Source organism: Salmo salar, chromosome ssa05, assembly GCF_905237065.1.
Source record: "Salmo salar chromosome ssa05, Ssal_v3.1, whole genome shotgun sequence".
NCBI lineage: Eukaryota > Metazoa > Chordata > Actinopteri > Salmoniformes > Salmonidae > Salmo > Salmo salar.
Genome location: NC_059446.1, coordinates 87131875 through 87157495, shown reverse-complemented (window position 1 = coordinate 87157495; position 25621 = coordinate 87131875). Strand labels below are relative to the sequence as shown.

The following is a 25621-nucleotide window of genomic DNA, read 5'->3' as shown; positions in this document are numbered from 1 at the left end:
AATGAGGGTTTTATTACTCAGGTGATGTGACCAGCAGATATAAATGATGGTTTTATTACTCAGGTGATGTGACCAGCAGATATAAATGATGGTTTTATTACTCAGGTGATGTGACCAGCGGATATAAATGATGGTTTTATTACTCAGGTGATGTGACCTGCAGATATAAATGAGGGTTTTATTACTCAGGTGATGTGACCAGCAGATATAAATGAGGGTTTTATTACTCAGGTGATGTGACCAGCAGATATAAATGATGGTTTTATTACTCAGGTGATGTGACCAGCAGATATAAATGAGGGTTTTATTACTCAGGTGATGTGACCAGCAGATATAAATGAGGGTTTTATTACTCAGGTGATGTGACCAGCAGATATAAATGAGGGTTTTATTACTCAGGTGATGTGACCAGCAGATATAAATGAGGGTTTTATTACTCAGGTGATGTGACCAGCAGATATAAATGAGGGTTTTATTACTCAGGTGATGTGACCAGCAGATATAAATGAGGGTTTTATTACTCAGGTGATGTGACCAGCAGATATAACTGATAGTTTTAAAACTAATAAAACTGGAATCGATGTTTCCACAGTGAATATCAAGCGATATAACCTAGTAGGCTTAATGATGTAATATGATGTCAGCAGCAACAGGTTGATGACCCTCTACATTACTTCCCAGATGAATATCTTTAGGAGCCCTCTTGGCTACTGTATTATTACATAGTGATGAAATATGTTGTCTGTTGCCATGGAATTGAACCTTAATTGATTATGGTGACAGCTGAGGTCATTAGTAGAGTAGATTCACAGTAGTCTTTCTGGCAGAGATAGTGACACCACTTTGTCAAAAAGTATTCTGTGTGTGTGCGCGTGTCTGTGTGTGTTTAACTGTCTGTGTGTCTATTGTCCAGGCTGGCCAAGTCAGAGAGCAGTGAGTCCCTGGGCTCTGTGTGCAGTGGCAGCAGTGGAACTGATACCCACCCAGCTTTAAGAGGCTTGAGACCGCAGAAAACCAGGTCTCAGTCCTCCTCCTCTGTCTCAGCCCTGAGACTGGGCCCCCAGGGGCCAGAGAAGCCCCACCCTGACCCCCAAAACAGCCACAGAGCCCCCCAGGCCCAGGGACACAGGCAGGGACAGGCAGAGGACAAGGCCAGCAAGGAGTCTCGCTCCCAGAAACATGTCCGGGTAAGAGGCCATACTGGCGGATGGCTTATTCTACCGGTTGGGGAAATATTTCTGTTTTTGTACAGCATGTAGATATTCACAGATAGAGTATTTATCTCTATAGACAGACACACAGCATCTAGATTCATAGTCTTCCATTAGGTTATGCTGTGCTATATTGCCATATCGTAGCCCTCCACTAGGTAACTAGGACATGATGACGCTGCAGCAGATCTCTAACGACAGCGGTACATTCCTTTCTGTCCTACCATTATCCACAATGTTAAGATCCATGAGGGGCCTTCCGAGTGGCGAAGCGGTACATTCCTTTCTGTCCTACCATTATCCACAATGTTAAGATCCGTGAGGGGCCTCCCAAGTGGCGCATCGGTCTAAGGCACTGCATTGCAGTGTCACAGCCGGCCTTGACCCGGGAGACCCATGAGGCGGTCGCACAATTGGCCCAGCGTTGTCTGGGTTAGGGGAGGTTTTGGCTGACCGCGATATCCTTGTCCCATCGCGCTCTAGCGATTCATTGTGGCGGGCCGGGCGCCTGCAAGCTGGCATCCGGTCGCCAGTTGTACGGTGTTTCCTCTGACACATTGGTACGGCTGGCTTCCGGGTTAAGCGAGCAGTGTGTCAAGAAGCAGTGCGGCTTGGTTGGGTCGTGTTTCAGAGGACGCACGGCTCTCGACCTTCGCCTCTCCTGAGTCCGTAGGGGAGTTGCAGCGATGAGACAAGACTGTAACTACCAATTGGAGAGAAAATTGGGTAAAAGTACAAAAAATAAATTAATTTAAAAAGTATCCTTGAGATAAGAGTTTCAAGGAACAAGACGTTAAGCTGTTCTGATTACTACGCAAACCCAAGCTTATCAACCACAACAAGACCAACGTGGCCCCGTGGAGAAAAATACAGGTTTATTTAGAGAAATGCATGGGATGGGCATTTGGGATGGGCAACTGGCGACCCCCCCCCTTTTTTGGGGGGGGGGGTCCAAACGCTAAAACGTTTTTCTTAAAGGTGGGGGTATGGATGTGGGTACACAGACCCGCGAGCCACTGCGGCCCCCCATGATAAATTCATATTTTGGTAGCCCTCACCCCCCATCAAAGTTGCCCATCCCTGAAGTAGAGAAATGTCAATGATTCCCATTGACACACACACATTTTTTTTTTAATTTAACCTTTTATTTAACTAGGCAAGTCAGAACAGCATGCAGAGAGTTTTCTGTTGTTTCTGTTCCAGATGCTAAAAGAGGTTGTGGCGAAGACGCTGAAGCATCATGGGATCACCAGAGAAAACAAGTATCTTGCCGCCTGCAGTCAAAGACTGTTTGAAATCTCCAAATTCTATCTGAAGGTTCCTCTCCTTTTTCCTTTCTTTGAATTTGACATTTAGCACCAATCGTGAGTTAACGTGAAAACTTCAACTAGAAGTCCCTTGGCCCCTCTTTGAAAAAGTTTTCAATGACAGAATGACACCTAAGACTGTAAGACAGATTGTTAGACAGATTGTTTTATATTGCCTTGTCCTAAGCTTTTAATTTGCCCTGTTCAACTATGTTAAATAAGAGAGATAAGCTGACTGTCTGACCTGACTATAGCAGCTGACTGTTACATCATCACCCCAGAGACTATAGAGAGATAAGCTGACTGTCTGACCTGACTATAGCAGCTGACTGTTACATCATCACCCCAGAGACTATAGAGATGCTGACTTGTTTACATCATCACCCCAGAGACTATAGAGATAAGCTGGCTGTCTGACCTGACTATAGCAGCTGACTGTTACATCATCACCCCAGAGACTATAGAGAGATAAGCTGACTGTTACATCATCACCCCAGAGACTATAGAGATAAGCTGACTGTTACATCATCACCCCAGAGACTATAGAGAGATTAGCTGACTGTCTGACCTGACTATAGCAGCTGACTGTTACATCATCACCCCAGAGACTATAGAGAGATAAGCTGACTGTTACATCATCACCCCAGAGACTATAGAGAGATTAGCTGGCTGTCTGACCTGACTATAGCAGCTGACTGTTACATCATCACCCCAGAGACTATAGAGAGATAAGCTGACTGTCTGACCTGACTATAGCAGCTGACTGTTACATCATCACCCCAGAGACTATAGAGAGATAAGCTGACTGTCTGACCTGACTAGCAGCTGACTGTTACATCATCACCCCAGAGACTATAGAGAGATAAGCTGACTGTTACATCATCACCCCAGAGACTATAGAGAGATAAGCTGACTGTTACATCATCACCCCAGAGACTATAGAGAGATAAGCTGACTGTTACATCATCACCCCAGAGACTATAGAGAGATAAGCTGACTGTCTGACCTGACTAGCAGCTGACTGTTACATCATCACCCCAGAGACTATAGAGAGATAAGCTGACTGTTACATCATCACCCCAGAGACTATAGAGAGATAAGCTGACTGTCTGACCTGACTAGCAGCTGACTGTTACATCATCACCCCAGAGACTATAGAGAGATAAGCTGACTGTTACATCATCACCCCAGAGACTATAGAGAGATAAGCTGACTGTCTGACCTGACTATAGCAGCTGACTGTTACATCATCACCCCAGAGACTATAGAGAGATAAACTGACTGTTACATCATCACCCCAGAGACTATAGAGAGATAAGCTGACTGTTACATCATCACCCCAGAGACTATAGAGAGATAAGCTGACTGTTACATCATCACCCCAGAGACTATAGAGATAAGCTGGCATCACAATGTATTCCTTTTCTCCAAAAGGATCTGAAAACGTCCAGGGGCCTTCATGAGGAAATGATGAAAGCAGCCAGCAGCAATGCCAAGCAGGTAACCTGTCAACCATTTATTACATATTTTACCTTCCCCTTACCAAGGCATACTTTGAATCATGTTCTTCAGAAGTCAAGGGGTATTCAGGTAGAAATAGGTCATGAAGAGTTTGTGAATTGTATGGCTTGCAGTGTTTAAACAGAGCCATATGTTTTTATTGGTTGTATTGCAGGTCATTGACTGGGTTACGGAGAAGGCCTCTAAGTGACGAGGGAAGCTGAACGATCACCAGTGGTTTCAGACTGGTTGTTATAGTCACAGCAAACTGCAACCACCACTGGAATGTATTTCACCACAGGAAACATCAGTACAGTCTGTCAGGAAGTGAAAGTGTGATTAGCATGTTTATGTTTTAAGAACATCAGTGACTGTCAGTTGTCAGGCAGCCATTCATTAATGACATTGTTTATTTTACTGAGTTCTCTCTCATGTTGTTTTAATAGGGAATTCCAACAACTGGGACGTTTGTCTTTTAGATGTGTTTACATGGTTTATTTAACATGTGTGTATGTCTCTGTTCGTTGTAAAGCATTGGTAGAATTGTAGATATCACTATTTCTTTTAGTTGTGATGTGATGAAATATAATAAAATATGTGTTGTGATCTTGTGTGCACACTACGACTGTTCTGTACAACACTGTCAGTTTCTAGTGACGTAACATTAGTCTATCTAGGTTCACAGTAGGAACAAATGCAAAGCCAACAGAGAATGTCACTTTCTCTCACACATATGAACAAAACAATGCTTTCAAAATCAGAACGGTACCCCATCAGTCCTCACTATTCTATACGCCCCTCAGTCCTCACTACTCTATACCCCCCTCATTACTCTTTACCCCCCTCAGTCCTCACTTCTCTATATCCTCCTCAGTCCTCACTACTCTATACCACCCCCCTCAGTCCTCACTTCTCTATACCACCCTCCTCAGTCCTCACTACTCTATACCACCCCCCTCAGTCCTCACTTCTCTATACCACCCTCCTCAGTCCTCACTACTCTATACCACCCCCTCAGTCCTCACTACTCTATACCACCCCCTCAGTCCTCACTACTCTATACCCCCCCTCAGTCCTCACTTCTCTATACCCCCTCAGTCCTCACTACTCTATACCCCCCCTCAGTCCTCACTACTCTATACCCCCTAAGTCCTCACTTCTCTATACCCCCTCAGTCCTCACTTCTCTATACCCCCTCAGTCCTCACTACTCTATACCCCCCCTAAGTCCTCACTACTCTATACCCACCCCCTCAGTCCTCACTACTCTATACCCCCCCTCAGTCCTCACTACTCTATACCCCCTCAGTCCTCATTACTCTATACCCCTCAGTCCTCACTACTCTATACCCCCTAAGTCCTCACTACTCTATACCCCCCTAAGTCCTCACTACTCTATACCCCCTCAGTCCTCACTACTCTATACCACCCTAAGTCCTCACTTCTCTATACCCCCTCAGTCCTCACTAATCTATACCCCCTAAGACACTCCTCTCTCCCCTGGCCAAGAGCATGAAAGGGATGATGGGAACTGAACTGGGGGTTGAGCCTCTGGTTAGCAACCTTGGGACCTGATACATTCTGAGGGGGCTTTGTTTTGTCCTCTGGCCTGGGTGCTTCTGTTCCTGCTCTACTGCCAAACAACAGACAGGCGTCCAGGCTAACAATGCTGCCCTATAGGTGCTCCACACCACCTATTGTGTTTGGTCTCATGATTCATCCCACCCCAGGCCACCCAATTAGACTAAGGTAAGGGTTGGACTTAAACAATTATTTTGGGATAACTACCAAGCATTCTATTTGTCATGGTATAAATATAGCATCTTCAATATTTATCTCCCTCTTGGTTAGGTCCTTATTGTAAAAGAGAACCTGTTCTCAATGACTTAAGGCAAAAAAGGATAGAAGTAAATATTAGTACAGAATGACTGAGTTCGGTCTAGGTCTGTCCTCATTAGTGATATTCAAAACCTGCTCCGTCTGTTAAGTCCTACTGAACAGAAGCAGGACCAACCACCCTCAGTCATGATAGTGGAGAGTTGACTTATTAAACGAGTTAGTGGAGGTGAAATCAGATCAGTGATTTGGACTCATGTAATAAAACAAGCAAGGAGAGTGAGCTTGTCCTAACCTTAACCCTAAACCTAACCCTTAAGCTTAACGTAGCATTTTAACAAATTCAGGACATAAAACAAGTCCTGACTTTTCTAAATTGTTCTTGTTTTCCTATCTTATCAGGACATTGTGGTGACTTGTCAGGACAGTGTGGTCCTGATAAGGTAGGAAAACATTTACACACACATTTTGTTCTTCTATCCTCATGGGGACCTACAATTGATTTCCATTCAAAATCCTACTTCCCCCTAATTCTAAACCTAACCCTAATTCTAAACCTAACCCTAAACTAACCCTAATCCTAGACCTAATTCTAAACCTAACCCCTAAGTTTAGAATAGCCTTTGTCCTCATGCGGATGTGGGAAATTACTGTCCTTGTGGGGACCTAAAATCCCCAAAAGTCCCCAGAAGAATCAACCCACACACACACACACACACACTCACCGTATTCCTAGAAACGGGCAGGCCACTGGGAGACGGAGCACTCAGGACACAACAAAGGACACACTAATTGCTGATTTCATTTGGAAAGTCTCCAGCAGGTCTCTGATTTCTAGAAGTTGACATTCAGAAAGTCTATCAATGCCCTTTGTGTTTGATTAGATGGGCTGAATGATGGCTTCAAGCTGTGGACAGTGGCTCTGAACAGCTCTGATGCTGAACAACAGGTTGTGTGTGAGTGGCTTGGATGCCTGCTCCTTACTCAGTGGCATGTAAACCCCAATCAGGAGCTGTGTTGTGCTGCTTTGGTCAATTCTCTGCTGAGCTATTCTATTCTAGTCTCTTATATTATAGTGTATTATATTATAGTCATTATATTATAGGCATATATTATAGTCTATTCTACTCTATTATATTATAGTCATATTATAATGTAGTCATATTATATTAGTCTTCTATTATATTATAGTCATTATAATACAGTCTTCTATTCTACTCTATTATAGTCTACTATATTAGTCATATATTATAGTCATTATAATATAGTCTTCTATTCTACTCTATTATAGTCTATTATATTAGTCATATTATAGTCATTATAATATAGTCTTCTGGTCTATTCTACTCTATTAAATTATAGTCTATTATATTATGGTCATATTATATTAGTCATGTAATATAGTCTTCTATTCTATTCTACTCTATTATATTATAGTCATATTATATTAGTCATATATTATAGTCATTATAATATAGTCTTCTATTCTACTCTATTATAGTCATATTATATTAGTCATATATTATAGTCATTATAATATAGTCTTCTATTCTACTCTACTCTATTATATTATAGTCATATTATATTAGTCATATATTATAGTCATTATAATATAGTCTTCTAGTCTATTCTACTCTATTATATTATAGTCATATTATATTAGTCATATATTAAGCCATTATAATATAGTCTTCTATTCTACTCTACTCTATTATATTATAGTCATATTATATTAGTCATATATTATAGTCATTATAATATAGTCTTCTAGTCTATTCTACTCTATTATATTATAGTCATATTATATTAGTCATATATTAGCCATTATAATATAGTCTTCTAGTCTATTCTACTCTATTATAGTCTATTCTGTTTTAGTCTATTCTACTCTATTATATTTTAGTATATTCTACTCTGTCCCATTATATTTTAGTATATTCTACTCTATTATATTTTAGTCTATTCTACTCTATTATATTATAGTCTATTCTATTATATTTTAGTCTGTTCTAGTCTATTCTATTTGTCTATTCTACTCTATTATATTTTAGTATATTCTACTCGATTATATTATAGTCTATTCTATTATATTTTAGTCTATTCTACTCTATTATATTCTAGTCTATTATATAATATTTTAGTCTATTCTATTATTATGTTCTAGTCTATTATGTTCTAGTCTACTCTATTCTTGTCTATTCTACTCTATTATAGTCTATTTTAATCTACTCTATTCTACTCTATTCTATTGTATGGAATGGGCCATCCCAAGTTGCAGCGTGTGGAAGTGTTTTGACATTTCAATTGTCATATTGCATTCATTCGATGCACCCCATTCCTCCACAAGTGAAGCCATTGTTTGGACAGAGACTTTTGTGGGATGTTGGTTTGATTGGTTCTTGTTGAGGAAATACAGTGAACACCAGTTAGACCACAAGAACAACCTGAAATACAAAGACAATCCAGAAATATGTCATTTATGTGCATCATTAACAGAGTTAAAATAAAACGAATCCTTGAATTATAATAGCTGCCAAAGGCATAGGACAATTCAAATTTTCAAGCAGCCTTTACTAGCTTTTTCACCGTAACTTTTTAATATAAGTTAACAGTAATCGCTGAATTATTTGCAGACAGAGATTGCCGAATAAACAATTAGCGTAGGATGGATGGATGCTAGATAGATAATACTTCCAGTATGTTTTTAGTACCAAAACAATAGATTATTGTTCTTCTACAGCTTAACGATTTGAACAAAACAATTTCTTCTGCTGTAACTGATCTTTTACGCTCTCACTATGATGTCATCGGTAATGCATGTGTTTCTATAAATATACAAATCAACTCAATCAAGTTTTTGAAACATGATCCATTCATTTTGAGCTGTTTGTGTGGACTTTGAATCAGGGTAGATCCTGTGTCTAGTTCACTGCACATCACAGTCCTTGTTCTCGTATTTCAGTTATAAGCCATGTTCTCATCTGTTCTGTACACTCCACTGTGGAACTCCGGGACACTCCACTCTAGAACTCTGGAACAGTTCAGTCCTTGTGGTCCGTCGGTGGTAAACAGATCCTTTATGCTACCAGGCCGAGTCTGGCGATCTTTGCCGAGAGGAATGAGTGGAGGATGAAGACAATAGGCTTTGGGCATGAGTGGAGGTCCAGCTGCTGAACATAGAACAGGAGAGAATGTTAGATGTTACATTCCAGTTCCATGAGTTCTAATGGTGAGTTCCATTAGTTCTGTTCTATTACAGTTCCATGAGTTCTAATGGTGAGTTCCATTAGTTCTATTATATTACAGTTCCATTAGTTCTAATGGTGAGTTCCATTAGTTCTATTATATTACAGTTCCATTAGTTCTAATGGTGAGTTCCATTAGTTCTGTTCTATTACAGTTCCATGAGTTCTAATTCTTGTTCTATTATCAGTTCCATGAGTTCTAATGGTGAGTTCCATTAGTTGTAATCTGTTACAGTTCCATTAGTTCTAATGGTGAGTTCCATTAGTTCTATTATATTACAGTTCCATGAGTTCTAATGGTGAGTTCCATTAGTTCTATTATATTACAGTTCCATTAGTTCTAATGGTGAGTTCCATTAGTTCTATTATATTACAGTTCTATTATTTATTACAGTTCCATTAGTTCTAATGGTGAGTTCCATTAGTTCTATTATGATTCCCTTAGTTCTATTATATTACAGTTCCATGAGTTCTAATGGTGAGTTCCATTAGTTCTATTATATTACAGTTCCATTAGTTCTAATGGTGAGTTCCATTAGTTCTATTATATTACAGTTCTATTATATTACAGTTCCATGAGTTCTAATGGTGAGTTCCATTAGTTCTATTATATTACAGTTCTATTATATTACAGTTCCATGAGTTCTAATGGTGAGTTCCATTAGTTCTATTATATTACAGTTCCATGAGTTCTAATGGTGAGTTCCATTAGTTGTAATCTATTACAGTTCCATTAGTTCTAATGGTGACTTCCGTTAGTTCTATTCTATTACAGTTCCATGAGTTCTAATGGTGAGTTCCGTTAGTTGTAATCTGTTACAGTTCCATTAGTTCTAATGGTGAGTTCCATTAGTTCTATTCTATTACAGTTCCATGAGTTCTAATGGGGAGTTCCATTAGTTATATTATATTACAGTTCCATTAGTTCTAATGGTGAGTTCCATTAGTTCTAATCTATTACAGTTCCATTAGTTCTAATGGTGAGTTCCATTAGTTATATTCTATTACAGTTCCATGAGTTCTAATGGTGAGTTCCATTAGTTCTATTATATTACAGTTCCATTAGTTCTAATGGTGAGTTCCATTAGTTCTATTATATTACAGTTCCATGAGTTCTAATGGTGAGTTCCATTAGTTGTAATCTATTAGAGTTCCATTAGTTCTAATGGTGAGTTCCATTAGTTCTATTATATTACAGTTCCATTAGTTCTAATGGTGAGTTCCATTAGTTGTAATCTGTTACAGTTCCATTAGTTCTAATGGTGAGTTCCATTAGTTCTATTCTATTACAGTTCCATGAGTTCTAATGGTGAGTTCCATTAGTTATATTATATTACAGTTCCATGAGTTCTAATGGTGAGTTCCATTAGTTATATTATATTACAGTTCCATGAGTTCTAATGGTGAGTTCCATTAGTTATATTATATTACAGTTCCATTAGTTCCAATGGTGAGTTCCATTAGTTCTAATCTATTACAGTTCTATTATATTACAGTTCCATTAGTTCTAATGGTGAGTTCCATTAGTTATATTATATTACAGTTCCATTAGTTCCAATGGTGAGTTCCATTAGTTCTATTCTATTACAGTTCCATGAGTTCTAATGGGGAGTTCCATTAGTTATATTATATTACAGTTCTAATGGTGAGTTCCATTAGTTCTACTCTATTACAGTTCCATTAGTTCTAATGGTGAGTTCCATTAGTTCTATTCTATTACAGTTCCATGAGTTCTAATGGTGAGTTCCATTAGTTATATTATATTACAGTTCCATTAGTTATAATGGTGAGTTCCATTAGTTCTGTTCTATTACAGTTCCATTAGTTCTAATGGTGAGTTCCATTAGTTGTAATCTATTACAGTTCCATGAGTTCTAATGGTGAGTTCCATTAGTTCTAATGGTGTGTTCCATTAGTTGTATTCTATTACAGTTCCATTAGTTCTAATGGTGAGTTCCATTAGTTCTATTCTATTACAGTTCCATGAGTTCTAATGGTGAGTTCCATTAGTTGTAATCTATTACAGTTCCATTAGTTCTAATGGTGAGTTCCATTAGTTCTAATCTATTACAGTTCCATGAGTTCTAATGGTGAGTTCCATTAGTTCTTTTATATTACAGTTCCATGAGTTCTAATGGTGAGTTCCATTAGTTCTATTATATTACAGTTCCATTAGTTCTAATGGTGAGTTCCATTAGCTGTAATCTATTACAGTTGTAGTGTTCTGAGAGCAGAACACATCTAAACATAGTTATTTTCATTAACAGCAGAGGGACTTGCAGGACAGTGTTTCAGTATGCCCATGTATGACTCATTTCCTGTTTAACGTATAGGGGATTCTGTGGAAACTGTTCCATCTTTACTTGTTTGTGTTCATTTAACCGTGGCTAGGTAGAGCAGAACAGAAACTGAAATGAAATATGAGTCAACTGGGTTTTTTTATCCTCTATGAAATACGGTCTCATGTATAGTCATCAACTAACAGAGACGGTTGTTAAGAGTGGTCCTTGTAGAAACAATGGTCCTGATAGTGTGAATGATAACCAGGTTAATGTAGGGGAAAGGTCACATGGTGGAGCTACTGTAGTGTGGAATATCAAGAGGAGGATGCCTTGCTTCTTGTTTAAAAAAACACTTACAATTTCACCCTCTTTTCCACTGAAATCCAGGAAGAGCATCCGGACCCCGTCGTCGGAGGACATCTTGAGGCGTTCGAAGGGGTAGCAAAGGAGAGGTTTGGCCTGGTTCTGGTTCCCCTGGTCCACCTGGTCCTCCCCCTTCTGCTCAGCCAGGACAGAGAAGCCCTGCTCGTAGTGGATCACCAGCCTGCACTCCTGGCCCTTGTATACACAGCCTGGGACAGGACAATAGAATGGGTAACAGCCTGGCCCTTGAACATACAGCCTGGAACAGGACAATAGAATGGGTAACAGCCTGGCCCTTGAACATACAGCCTGGAACAGGACAATAGAATGGGTAACAGCCTGGCCCTTGAACATACAGCCTGGAACAGGACAATAGAATGGGTAACAGCCTGGCCCTTGAACATACAGCCTGGAACAGGACAATAGAATGGGTGACAGCCTGGCCCTTGAACATACAGCCTGGAACAGGACAATAGAATGGGTAACAGCCTGGCCCTTGAACATACAGCCTGGAACAGGACAATAGAATGGGTAACAGCCTGGCCCTTGAACATACAGCCTGGAACAGAACAATATAATGGGTAACAGCCTGGCCCTTGAACATACAGCCTGGAACAGGACAATAGAATGGGTAACAGCCTGGCCCTTGAACATACAGCCTGGAACAGGACAATAGAATGGGTAACAGCCTGGCCATGGAACATACAGCCTGGAACAGGACAATAGAATGGGTAACAGCCTGGCCCTTGAACATACAGCCTGGAACAGGACAATAGAATGGGTAACAGCCTGGCCCTTGAACATACAGCCTGGAACAAGACAATAGAATGGGTAACAGCCTGGCCCTTGAACATACAGCCTGGAACAGGACAATAGAATGGGTAACAGCCTGGCCCTTGAACATACAGCCTGGAACAGAACAATATAATGGGTAACAGCCTGGCCCTTGAACATGCAGCCTGGAACAAGACAACATACTGCTGGGTGAATAAAGTTCCACTAACCTTTCAGTATTTTTTAAACTGTATACACATCCCAAATCAAAGGGGGAGCTAGAGAACAGGTAGGAACAGTATGAAGGGAGGACGCAGGATTCCAACCCCTGTCTCCGGGCTTGCAATATTACAGTATGTGCTTGTGCTGGGAGTGTTGCTACTAGACCACAACAAGCTATGTACTGCTAGGTCATTCCTGAACCTTGCACATCCAGCCTGTAACAGGACAACAGAAGGATGAAAACAAGGCCCTGTCCTGGCTGTATATTAGGACTACTGCTGCTTGGTGCTAGTGGGTGGGAAATTAGTTCTGGAGCAGATGCCAGCCATTTTAAATCCAGATACGTGATTTGGCTTGTAAAAACAGACAACGGCTGTATTTCACATTTGTTGTTTTTCTAATCAATCCCTTTTAAATTCATCTCCAGCTCTTGAGAAAAAACTACCATTCATGACCCTGCCTTGCCTATAGATCTTTTTTAATATATAATGTTGTACTCTTTGAAAGGCTGATTCCTTGTCTGTCCCATATACAATACACTGATCTGTGTGTCAGATATATGGATTCCCATGCTGTCAATCCTAGGCCTCGCCATTGCTCCATGCTCGTCAGACATGATCTCCTGTGCTGAGAACAGGATGTACCAGCTCTATTGTATCAGTGTCAACAAGCTACTTCTCAAACTACTTTACATGTGTTCCAGTAAACCTCTGCAAATTACTCTAAGGCTTGTGTGGCTCTCTGTCAAGAGGTAAGAGCCTTTTGTAAAGACTCAAGCTAAGATGGAACACTTTACTGATAAACACACACTGTTGCTTGGCAAGACAGTTTCACAAAGGACTTATCTTCTTTAGAGGGTAGTCCGAAAGGTATTGTTGTGTTAAAGGCATCGTCCGTATCATATCGTCCTCATATTGCTGTCACAACAACATTATCTTAATACTGACTTAGAATGACCTGTGGGAAGAAGTTGTATAGAAAGGTCATAGGTCAAACTAACATGTACCCGACTCTCTCAAGTGTTAGTGTTTTTTGTTCCACAATAAGGAAATACTACTCCCTACCTGAAATGCTTGACCTGTGTGACTCCCACCACTTTCCCACCAACAGGGAAACACACACACAAAGATGCTTTCAGTCAGACACAAAGAACCTCCATTCAGAGTGGCAAAACACAGAAACCTCCCCAAGGAAAGCAAGGTGGATCCAGTTTGGTTACTATAACTACCAGAATCCTTAAAAGGTAATTTACGGACAGAGGAACTTTTGAGTGCTTTCTAACCCTGTAGGGTCTAGGAGTAGTTTATCCCCAAGCTCTAACCCTGTAGGGTCTGGGAGTAGTTTATCCCCAAGCTCTAACCCTGTAGGGTCTAGGAGTAGTTTATCCCCAAGCTCTAACCCTGTAGGGTCTGGGAGTAGTTTATCCCCAAGCCCTAACCCTGTAGGGTCTAGGAGTAGTTTATCCCCAAGCTCTAACCCTGTAGGGTCTAGGAGTAGTTTATCCCCAAACAATAACCCTGTAGGGTCTAGGAGTAGTTTATCCCCAAACAATAACCCTGTAGGGTCTGGGAGTAGTTTATCCCCAAGCTCTAACCCTGTAGGGTCTGGGAGTAGTTTATCCCCAAGCTCTAACCCTGTAGGGTCTGGGAGTAGTTTATCCCCAAGCTCTAACCCTGTAGGGTCTAGGAGTAGTTTATCCCCAAGCTCTAACCCTGTAGGGTCTAGGAGTAGTTTATCCCCAAGCTCTAACCCTGTAGGGTCTGGGAGTAGTTTATCCCCAAGCTCTAACCCTGTAGGGTCTGGGAGTAGTTTATCCCCAAGCACTAACCCTGTAGGGTCTGGGAGTAGTTTATCCCCAAGCTCTAACCCTGTAGGGTCTGGGAGTAGTTTATCCCCAAGCTCTAACCCTGTAGGGTCTGGGAGTAGTTTATCCCCAAGCTCTAACCCTGTAGGGTCTAGGAGTAGTTTATCCCCAAGCTCTAACCCTGTAGGGTCTGGGAGTAGTTTATCCCCAAGCTCTAACCCTGTAGGGTCTGGGAGTAGTTTATCCCCAAGCTCTAACCCTGTAGGGTCTAGGAGTAGTTTATCCCCAAGCTCTAACCCTGTAGGGTCTGGGAGTAGTTTATCCCCAAGCTCTAACCCTGTAGGGTCTGGGAGTAGTTTATCCCCAAGCTCTAACCCTGTAGGGTCTGGGAGTAGTTTATCCCCAAGCTCTAACCCTGTAGGGTCTGGGAGTAGTTTATCCCCAAGCTCTAACCCTGTAGGGTCTGGGAGTAGTTTATCCCCAAGCTCTAACCCTGTAGGGTCTGGGAGTAGTTTATCCCCAAGCTCTAACCCTGTAGGGTCTGGGAGTAGTTTATCCCCAAGCTCTAACCCTGTAGGGTCTGGGAGTAGTTTATCCCCAAGCCCATGTCTATGTTAGATTTCTTTCCCACTTGTGACAAACAGTATGATATTCAGTATAGGCGTCACTCCTTGATAGAGAGCCCTTCTCCTTGTGTGCTTTAGGTGCTTAAGTTATAATATTAAGCAAACACAACTGTGATGACATCATAAACCCCTATAGGTAGTGTATCAACAATACCTCTGTATTACAGACCACTGATCACAACAGGAATATGCCAGTGGATAAATACATGCCCTTTACAATAAATAAGAGACTAGATAATAAATAATACATAATAAATTGTTAATACATTATAAATAATAAAACAGCCCCTGAACAATATCTGATTCTGACCATCGCTTTATTTTGAGCCAGTTCAATAACGGTGAAGTTGGCCTCAAACGCGAAAAGCCAAATCCCTCAAGATGCGTCCTAAATGACACCATATATAGTGCACTGCGTTCGGGAATAGGGTGCCGTTTGGGACGCAATCTCCGTAATAATCATCACTGGACTCAATGGAAATGTAGCTCCTCAGCCAAAATAGGCCTTTTTCCTCTAAAACGCCACAATATGGCGCTAGGCCCAGACCCCGACGTAGAGTTCAGCTATTCTTAGGACTAAATATTGTAATACTAATATTAACAACGTTTTCACTGTAAATAAAAGATTAAAAGATTTAGCCAAATTTAGCCACAGTCTACAAAGAGACAAAAACAGTCAATCACACGCTCCAGAGGTCCATAGAGGTCCATAGAGGTCCATAGAGGACCATAGAGGTCCATAGAGGACCATAGAGGACTATAGCATGCCTCTTTCACAGATTCACAGACACTGAGTTTCCTATTCTATACCCTGTCCAGACATATTGTATTAGTTTCCTATTCTATAACCTGTCCAGACATGTCCAGACACAAATCTAAAGGGGTGAATGAGAATATGTACATGTAAATATATGGATGAGCGATGGCTGAGCGGCATAGGCATGATGCAGTAGATGGTATAGAATACCAATGCCATACAGTATATACATGTGATATGAGTAATGTAAGATATGTAAACATTATTTAAAGTGGCATTGCGTAAAGTGACTAGTAATCCATTTATTAAAGTGGCCAGTGATTGGGTCTCAATGTAGGCAGCAGCCTCTCTGAGTTAGTGATTGCAGTTTAGCAGTCTGATGGCCTTGAGAAAGAAGCTGTTTTTCAGTTTCTCGGTCCCAGCTATGATACACCTGTACTAACCTCACCTTCTGGATGATAGCGGGGTGAACAGGCAGTGGCTCGGGTGGTTGATGTCCTTGATGATCTTTTTGGCCTTCCTGTGACATTGGGTGCTGTAGGTGTCATGGAGGGCAGGTAGTTTGCTCCCGGTGATGCGTTGAGCAGACCGCACCACCCTCTGGAGAGCCCTGCGGTTGAGGGCAGTGCAGTTGCCGTACCAGGCGGTGATACAGCCCAACAGGATGCTCTCGATTGTGCATCTGTAAAAGTTTGTCAGTGTTTTGGGTGATAAGCCAAATATCTTCAGCCTCCTGAGGTTGAAGAGGGGCTGTTGCGCCTTCTTCACCACGCTGTCTGTGTGGGTGGACCATTTCAGTTTGTCTGTGATGTGTACGCCGAGGAACTTAAAACTTTCCACCTTCTCCACTGCGGTCTCGTCGATGTGGATAGGGGGGTGCTCCCTCTGCTGTTTCCTGAAGTCCACGATCATCTCCTTTGTTTTGTTGACGTTGAGTGAGAGTTTTTTTTCCTGACACCACACTCTGAGTGCCCTCACCTCCTCCCTGTAGGCTGTCTCGTCGTTGTTGGTAATCAAGCCCACTAATGTTGTGTCGTCTGCAAACTTGATGATTGAGTTGGAGGCGTGCATGGCCATGCAGTCGTGGGTGAACAGGGAGTACAGGAGGGGGCTGAGCACGCACCCTTGTGAGGCCCCAATGTTGAGGGTCAGGGAAGTGGAGATGTTGTTTCCTACCTTCACCACTTGGGGGCGGCCCGTCAGAAAGTCCAGGATCCAATTTAACACGGCGGGGTTGAGACCCTGGGCCTCTAGCTTGATGATGAGCTTGGAGGGTACTATGGTGTTGAATGCTGAGCTGTAGTCAATGAACAGCATTCTTACATAGGTATTCCTCTTGTCCAGATGGGATAGGGCAGTGTGCAGTGGGATGGCGATTGCGTCGTTTGTGGACCTGTTGGGGCGGTATGCAAACTGAAGTGGGTCTAGGGTGGCCGGTAAGGTGGAGGTGATATGATCCTTGACTAGTCTCTCAAAGCACTTCATGATGACAGAAGTGAGTGCTACGGGCGGTAGTCATTTGGTTCAGTTATCTTTTCCTTCTTGGGTACAGGAACAATGGTAGCCATCTTGAAGCATGTGGGGACAACAGACTGGGATAGGGAGCGATGGAATATGTCCGTAAACACACCAGCCAGCTGGTCTGCGCATGCTCTGAGGACGCGGCTAGGGCTGCCGTCTAGGCCAGCAGCCTTGCGAGGGTTAACACGTTTAAATGTTTTACTCACGTTAGCCACGGAGAAGGAGGGGGGGGGCGCAGTCCTTGTTAGCGGACCGCGACGGTGGCACTGTATTATCCTCATAGAAAAGAAGGTGTTTAGTTTGTCTGGAAGTGTGACGTCGGTGTACATGACGTGGCTGGTTTTCTTTTTGTAGTCCGTGATTTCCTGTAGACCCTGCCACATATGTCTTGTGTCTGAGCCGTTGAATTGCGACTCCACCTTGTCCCTGTACTGTCATTTCGCTTGTTTGATTGCCTTGCAGAGGGAATAACTACATTGTTTATATTCAGTCATATTCCCAGACCTCTTTCCATGGTTAAATGCGGTGGATCGCGCTTTCAGTTTTGCACGAATGCCGCCATCCATTCAAGGTTTCTGGTTAAGGTAGGTTTTAATAGTCACAGTGGGTACAACATCTCCAATGCACTTCTTTATAAACACAATCACAGAATCGGCGTATAGGTCGATGTTGTTCTCTGAGGCTGTTTGAGTTTCTGCCTATAAGACGGTAGGAGCAAGATGGTGTCGTGTTCGGATTTGCCGAAGGGAGGGCAGGGGAGGGCTTTGTATGCATCACGGAAGTTTGAGTAGCAGTGGTCGAGGGTATTGCCCATGCACGTAGCGTAATCAATATGCTGGTAGAATTTAGGTAGCCCTGTTCTCAAATTTGCTATGTTAAAATCTCCAGCTACAATAAATGCAGCCTCAGGGTGTATGGTTTCCAGTTTGCATACAGTCCAGTGAAGTTCCTTGATGGCCATGTTGGTGTCTTCTTAATGGGGAATGTACACAGCTGTGACTATAACTGATGGGAATTCTCTTGGTAGGTAAAATTTGATTGTAAGGAATTCTTTGTCAGGTGAGCAGAAGGACTTGAGTTCCTGTATGTTGTTATGATTACACCATAAGTCGTTAATCATAAAGCCCCGCCCTTCCTCTTCCCAGAGAGGTGTTTATCTCTGTCGGTGCGATGCATGGAGAAGCCCGGTGGCTGAACTGATTCCGAAAACATATCCCGAGAGAGCCATGTTTCTGTGAAACAGAGAATGTTACAATCTCTGATGTCTCTCTGGAAGGCGACCGTTGCTCGAATTTCCTCTACCTTGTTGTCAAGAGACTGGACATTGGCTAGTAGTGTACTCGGGAGCGGTGGGTGATGTGCACATCTATGGAGCCTGACCAGGTGGCCGCTTCATCTGCCCCTTCTGCGGCGCCGTAGTTTTGGGTCGACTACTGGAATTAGATCCATTGTCCTGGGTGGTGGTCCAAACAGAGGATCCGCTTCGGGAAAGTCGTATTCCTGGTCGTAATGTTGGAAAGTTGACGTTGCTCTTATATCTAATAGTTCTTCCCGGCTGTATGTAATAAGACTTAAGATTTCCTGGGGTAACAATGTAAGAAATAATACATAAAAAACAAAATACTGCATAGTTTCCTAAGAACTCGAGCGAGGCGACCATCACTGTCGGCGCCATCTATATAAACTCAGCAAAAAAGAAACGTCCCTTTTTCAGGACCCTGTTTTAAAAGATAATTTGTAAAAATCCAAATAACTTTACAGATCTTCATTGTAAAGGGTATAAACACTGTTTCCCATGCTTGTTCAATGAACCATAAACAAATTAATGAACATGCACCTGTGGAACGGTCGTTAAGACACTAACAGCTTACAGACGGTAGGCAATTAAGGTCAGAGTTATGAAAACTTAGGACACTAAAGAGGCCTTTCTACTGACTCTGAAAAACACCAAAAGAAAGACGCCCAGGGTCCCTGCTCATCTGCGTGAACGTGCCTTAGGCATGCTGCAAGGAGGCATGAGGACTGCAGATGTGGCCAGGGCAATAAATTGCAATGTGCGTAATGTGAGACGCCTAAGACAGCGCTACAGGGAGACAGGACGGACAGCTGATCGTCCTCACCGTGGCAGACCATGTGTAACAACACCTGCACAGGATTGATACATCCGAACATCACACCTGCGGGACAGGTACAGGACGGCAACAACAACTGCCCGAGTTACACCAGGAACGCACAATCCCTCCATCAGTGCTCAGATGGTCCGCAATAGGCTGAGAGAGGCTGGACTGAGGGCTTGTAGGCCTGTTGTAAGGCAGCCTATGGCTCTGGGCACAAACCCACCGTCGCTGGACCAGACAGGACTGGCAAAAAGTGCTCTTCACTGACGAGTCGCGGTTTTGTCTCACCAGGGGTGATGGTCGGATTCGCGTTTATCGTCGAAGGAATGAGCGTTACACCGAGGCCTGTACTCTGGAGCGAGATCGATTTGGAGGTGGAGGGTACGTCATGGTCTGGGGCAGTGTGTCACAGCATCATCGGACTGAGCTTGTTGTCATTGCAGGCAATCTCAATGCTGTGCGTTACGGGGAAGACATCCTCCTCCCTCATGTGGTGCCCTCCTGCAGGCTCATCCTGACATGACCCTCCAGCATGACAATGCCACCAGCCATACTGCTCGTTCTGTGCGTGATTTCCTGCAAGACAGGAATGTCAGTGTTCTACCATGGCCAGCGAAGAGCCCGGATCTCAATCCCATTGAGCACGTCTGGGACCTGTTGGATCGGAGGGTGAGGGCTAGGGCCATTCCCCCCAGAAATGTCTGGGAACTTGCAGGTGCCTTGGTGGAAGAGTGGGGTAACATCTCACAGCAAGAACTGGCAAATCTGGTGCAGTCCATGAGGAGGAGATGCACTGCAGTACTTAATGCAGCTGGTGTTAGGTTCCTACTGTATACCCTCCTATGACAACAATGTTCACGTGGACCTAGCAAAGATAGTAAAGCTTATGTCTGACAGCTGATGCCATGTCACAATAAGTGAAGTGATATATGATCCATTCCTAAAGAGCTCTTAGTGAAAACAACATATTTTACATGGTTCCCTGAGTCACTGGATCAATAACAACATGTATGACATAGTTCCCTCAGACACTGGATCAGTAACAACATGTATGACATAGTTCCCTCAGACACTGGATCAGTAACAACATGTATGACATAGTTCCCTCAGACACTGGATCAGTAACAACATGTATGACATAGTTCCCTCAGACACTGGATCAGTAACAACATGTATGACATAGTTCCCTCAGTCACTGGATCAGTAACAACATGTATGACATAGTTCCCTCAGACAATGGATCAGTAACAACATGTATGACATAGTTCCCTCAGACACTGGATCAGTAACAACATGTATGACATAGTTCCCTCAGACACTGGATCAGTAACAACATGTATGACATAGTTCCCTCAGACACTGGATCAGTAACAACATGTATGACATAGTTCCCTCAGACACTGGATCAGTAACAACATGTATGACATAGTTCCCTCAGACACTGGATCAGTAACAACATGTATGACATAGTTCCCTCAGACACTGGATCAGTAACAACATGTATGACATAGTTCCCTCAGACACACAGTTGATAAACACTGGTTGCGTCCCAAACAGCACCCTATTTCCCATAGGGTTCTGGTCAGATGTAGTGCACTATACTGTATAGGTAATAGGGTGTTATTTGGGACACAGCTTTGTTTTGACATGTTGTAATAGACTCTGATCAACTGAACTAAGTCAGTGAGGAAAATCCCTCCTCCCTTTGTCTCTCCCATTCCTAACATGTGTCTGATCTCCACTGTAGCTTATGACAGAGGGGAGGAGAGAGAGATCCTCCTGATAAATCATGAAGCTGTTTAACAGCTAAATAAAACGCTGAAACGTACAGGAAACTCTCTCCTCTCCTGGCTGGGTAGTGTGGACGTCTCTCACCTAACAGCTGTTTAACAGCTAAATAAAACGCTGAAACGTACAGGAAACTCTCTCCTCTCCTGGCTGGGTAGTGTGGACGTCTCTCACCTAACAGCTGTTTAACAGCTAAATAAAACGCTGAAACGTACAGGAAACTCTCTCCTCTCCTGGCTGGGTAGTGTGGACGTCTCTCACCTAACAGCTGTTTAACAGCTAAATAAAACGCTGAAACGTACAGGAAACTCTCTCCTCTCCTGGCTGGGTAGTGTGGACGTCTCTCACCTAACAGCTGTTTAACAGCTAAATAAAACGCTGAAACGTACAGGAAACTCTCTCCTCTCCTGGCTGGGTAGTGTGGACGTCTCTCACCTAACAGCTGTTTAACAGCTAAATAAAACGGTGAAACGTACAGGAAACTCTCTCCTCTCCTGGCTGGGTAGTGTGGACGTCTCTCACCTAACAGCTGTTTAACAGCTAAATAAAACGCTGAAACGTACAGGAAACTCTCTCCTCTCCTGGCTGGGTAGTGTGGACGTCTTTCACCTAACAGCTGTTTACATTTCCACTAGTGACGAGATCTCTGCTCCTCTCTACCAATCAGCTACAACAAGCCTGCAGACAAGACATCAGGAACATCTCAGATAGCAGCATGTGTGTTTGTGTGGTAGCAGTATCTTCCAGTAAGTAACTCTAAAGTAACTGAAGGTTAGCCTGTTGTTGTGAGCTACGTGCTGAACCATGAACTACTTAATAGACGACCAAAACATTGTAGTGACGCCAGTAAAAGTAATGTGAGCCATATTGAGAGAGAGAGAATATAACTCATATTTCTGTTTATTTATTTTCCCTTTTGTACTTTAACTATTTGCACATCGTTACAACCTTGTATATAGACATAATATGACAAATGAAATGTCTCTATTCCTCTGAAACGTTTGTGAGTGTAGTGTTTACTGTGCATTCCATTGTTTATTTCACTTTTGTTTATTATCACACACACACACACACACACACACACACACACACACACACACACACACACACACACACACACACACACACACACACACACACACACACACACACAGACCACACACAGACCACACACAGACCACACACACACACACACAGACAGACCACACACAGACAGACCACACACATACAGACCACACACACACAGACCACACACATAGACCACACACACACACACAGAGACCACACACACAGAGACCACACACAGACAGACCACACACACAGACCACACACATAGACCACACACACACACAGAGACCACACACACAGAGGCCACACACACACAGAGGCCACACACACACACAGAGACCACACACACACAGACCACACTCACACACACACACAGGCGGCAGGTAACCTAGTGGTTAGAGCGTTGGACTAGTAACCGAAAGGTTGCAAGATCGAATCCCTGAGCTGACAAGGTAAAAATCTGTCGTTCTGCCCCTGAACAAGGCAGTTAACCCACTGTTCCTAGACTGTCATTGAAAATAAGAATGTGTTCTTAACTGTCTTGCCTGGTTAAATAAAGGTAATTTTTTAAAATAAAACACACACACACACACACACACACACACACACAGAGAGACACAGACACAGGATCTCACAGTGACATTCCATTCCTTTTGAAAAACATGGACTCCTTTCTCAATGTCTTCCATGTGACTGACCAGCAGTAACCCCCCCTTACCAAATACTGCAGCTATGAGTACTGTACTGAGACTGACATACCCGTCTATGTTACAATCACACTAACATGATAAGTAACCTTGATTTGAGTTACTCCCCAAGCTAATGTCTACCTAGGCTCACTGGTAGTGACTTGGTTAATCAAGGCTTTAGCTCAGCAGGCTCACACAGTCTTATAGCAGGGTCGGTGTAGTGGTACTCACTGGTAGTGATTTGGTTAATCAAGGCTTTAGCTCAGCAGGCTCACACAGTCTTATAGCAGGGTCGGTGTAGTGGTACTGACTGGTAGTCATTTCATTTCATTTATCATTTACATTTTTTAGCAGACGCTCTTATCCAGAGCGACTTACAGTAGTGAATGCATACATTTCATGCATTGGTTTTTCTTTTTTTGTGCTGGCCCACCGTGGGAATCAAACCCACAACCCTGGCGTTGCACACACCATACTGGCGTTGCAAACACCATGCTCTACCAACTGAGCCACAGGGAAGCTAGTGACTTGGTTAATCAAGGCTTTAGCTCAGCGGGCTCACACAGTCTTATAGCAGGGTCGGTGTAGTGGTACTGACTGGTAGTGACTTGGTTAATCAAGGCTTTAGCTCAGCGGGCTCACACAGTCTTATAGCAGGGTCGGTGTAGTGGTACTGACTGGTAGTGACTTGGTTAATCAAGGCTTTAGCTCAGCGGGCTCACACAGTCTTATAGCAGGGTCGGTGTAGTGGTACTCACTGGTAGTGACTTGGTTAATCAAGGCTTTAGCTCAGCGGGCTCACACAGTCTTATAGCAGGGTCGGTGTAGTGGTACTCACTGGTGGTGACTTGGTTAATCAAGGCTTTAGCTCAGCGGGCTCACACAGTCTTATAGCAGGGTCGGTGTAGTGGTACTCACTGGTGGTGACTTCTTTGATCATCTGGGCAGAGGAGTGACAGCCCGTAACGATGTGCCTGGTCCACAGTGAAAGGTCCTGACAGGTTTCAGCTCTGAACAGGTGGGCCTCGATACCCAGTCTGGTTCCTGTACGTGTGGCGAAGGACAGCTCCACGCCCGGCTGGGGAGAGCCTCGGTCTGGGCCAGAGTGCACCAGCCTACAGACAGACACACATTCTGTTATATTCTGCTGTTGAGAGAGACTAGCTAGTCAGTGCTGTAACCATTTAACCCTCTTCACATCAAGGACATAAAGGTGGAATGATTGATAACATGATAAAAAGTAACACAGTTCTTGGCTGTGTTCAGTAATGGAAACATGTTGTGGATGTGTCCTCCAGTGCCACCTCATCTTTCACATGTGTTCTGCACCATGAGGCCAATAGAGGGTAGATATCTTCTGATTAATGCTTGGCCAATAGAGTGTAGGTGTGTAATGATTATTGCTTGGCCAATAGAGGGTAGATATCTTCTGATTAACGCTTGGCCAATAGAGTGTAGGTGTGTAATGATTATTGCTTGGCCAATAGAGGGTAGATATCTTCTGATCAATGCTTGGCCAATAGAGGGTAGATATCTTCTGATTATTGCTTGGCCAATAGACGGTAGGTGTGTTCTGATTATTGCTTGGCCAATAGAGGGTAGATATCTTCTGATCAATGCTTGGCCAATAGAGGGTAGATGTCTTCTGATTATTGCTTGGCCAATAGAGGGTAGATGTCTTCTGATTATTGCTTGGCCAATAGAGGGTAGATATCTTCTGATCAATGCTTGGCCAATAGAGGGTAGATATCTTCTGATCAATGCTTGGCCAATAGAGGGTAGATGTCTTCTGATTATTGCTTGGCCAATAGAGGGTAGATATCTTCTGATTATTGCTTGGCCAATAGAGGGTATGTGTGTTATGATTATTGCTTGGCCAATAGAGGGTATGTGTGTTATGATTATTGCTTGGCCAATAGAGGGTATGTGTGTTCTGATTATTGCTTGGCCAATAGAGTGTAGGTGTGTTCTGATTATTGCTTGGCCAATAGAGTGTAGGTGTGTTCTGATTATTGCTTGGCCAATAGAGTGTAGGTGTGTTCTGATTATTGCTTGGCCAATAGAGTGTAGGTGTGTTCTGATTATTGCTTGGCCAATAGAGTGTAGGTGTGTTCTGATTATTGCTTGGCCAATAGAGGGTATGTGTGTTCTGATTATTGCTTGGCCAATAAAGGGTAGGTGTGTTTGGAGTGGCGGAGGATTACCATGTGGTCATGGTTGGGTTGTTCAGGGTGGATGCTACTAACCATGTGGCTAAGATAAGATAAATGTGTTTTGCTATTTGACTAGCAGGAAGACGGTGTCTTTTGCTTACTGTGTGGATAGCAGCAGCTATTTTTCTTGTGGCTAGTAGAGAGAGGGTGTGTGTAGCGTACCGTGTAGCTAACAGTGGGTATGTGTGTGCAGGGCTGTGCCAGGATGCCTTCATGCGTGGAAGGCTGTGATAGAGGAGCAGGTCTTTCTCTGTCACCATCACCAGCACTGGCTTCCACTGCTGCTTCTCATTCTCTGT

The 25621-nt window shown here is 43.0% G+C and overlaps 2 protein-coding genes across 5 annotated transcripts in view; one reads left to right on the top strand and one right to left on the bottom strand.

The window, feature by feature from the left end:
* Positions 1-4624, top strand: part of LOC106572954 (mdm2-binding protein) — a 50461-nt gene extending 45837 nt beyond the window's left edge. For all 3 annotated transcript variants that reach the window (XM_045719291.1, XM_045719290.1, XM_045719289.1), the window contains 4 exons: positions 914-1187; positions 2415-2528; positions 3953-4018; positions 4194-4624. In XM_045719291.1, coding sequence (XP_045575247.1) covers positions 914-1187; positions 2415-2528; positions 3953-4018; positions 4194-4229 — 490 coding nt within the window. In that variant the 3' untranslated portion in view covers positions 4230-4624. The remainder of the gene's footprint in view (positions 1-913; positions 1188-2414; positions 2529-3952; positions 4019-4193) is intronic.
* A 3690-nt stretch (positions 4625-8314) lies between these two features.
* LOC100380850 (beta-1-syntrophin) overlaps positions 8315-25621 on the bottom strand; it is an 87681-nt gene continuing 70374 nt past the window's right edge. The window contains exons 4-7 of one of the 2 annotated variants that reach the window (XM_045719286.1): positions 25485-25621; positions 24028-24224; positions 11738-11952; positions 8315-9023 (exon numbers count right to left, since the gene is read on the bottom strand). In XM_045719286.1, coding sequence (XP_045575242.1) covers positions 8931-9023; positions 11738-11952; positions 24028-24224; positions 25485-25621 — 642 coding nt within the window. In that variant the 3' untranslated portion in view covers positions 8315-8930. The remainder of the gene's footprint in view (positions 9024-11737; positions 11953-24027; positions 24225-25484) is intronic. The other variant, XM_045719287.1, reaches the window with a different exon arrangement.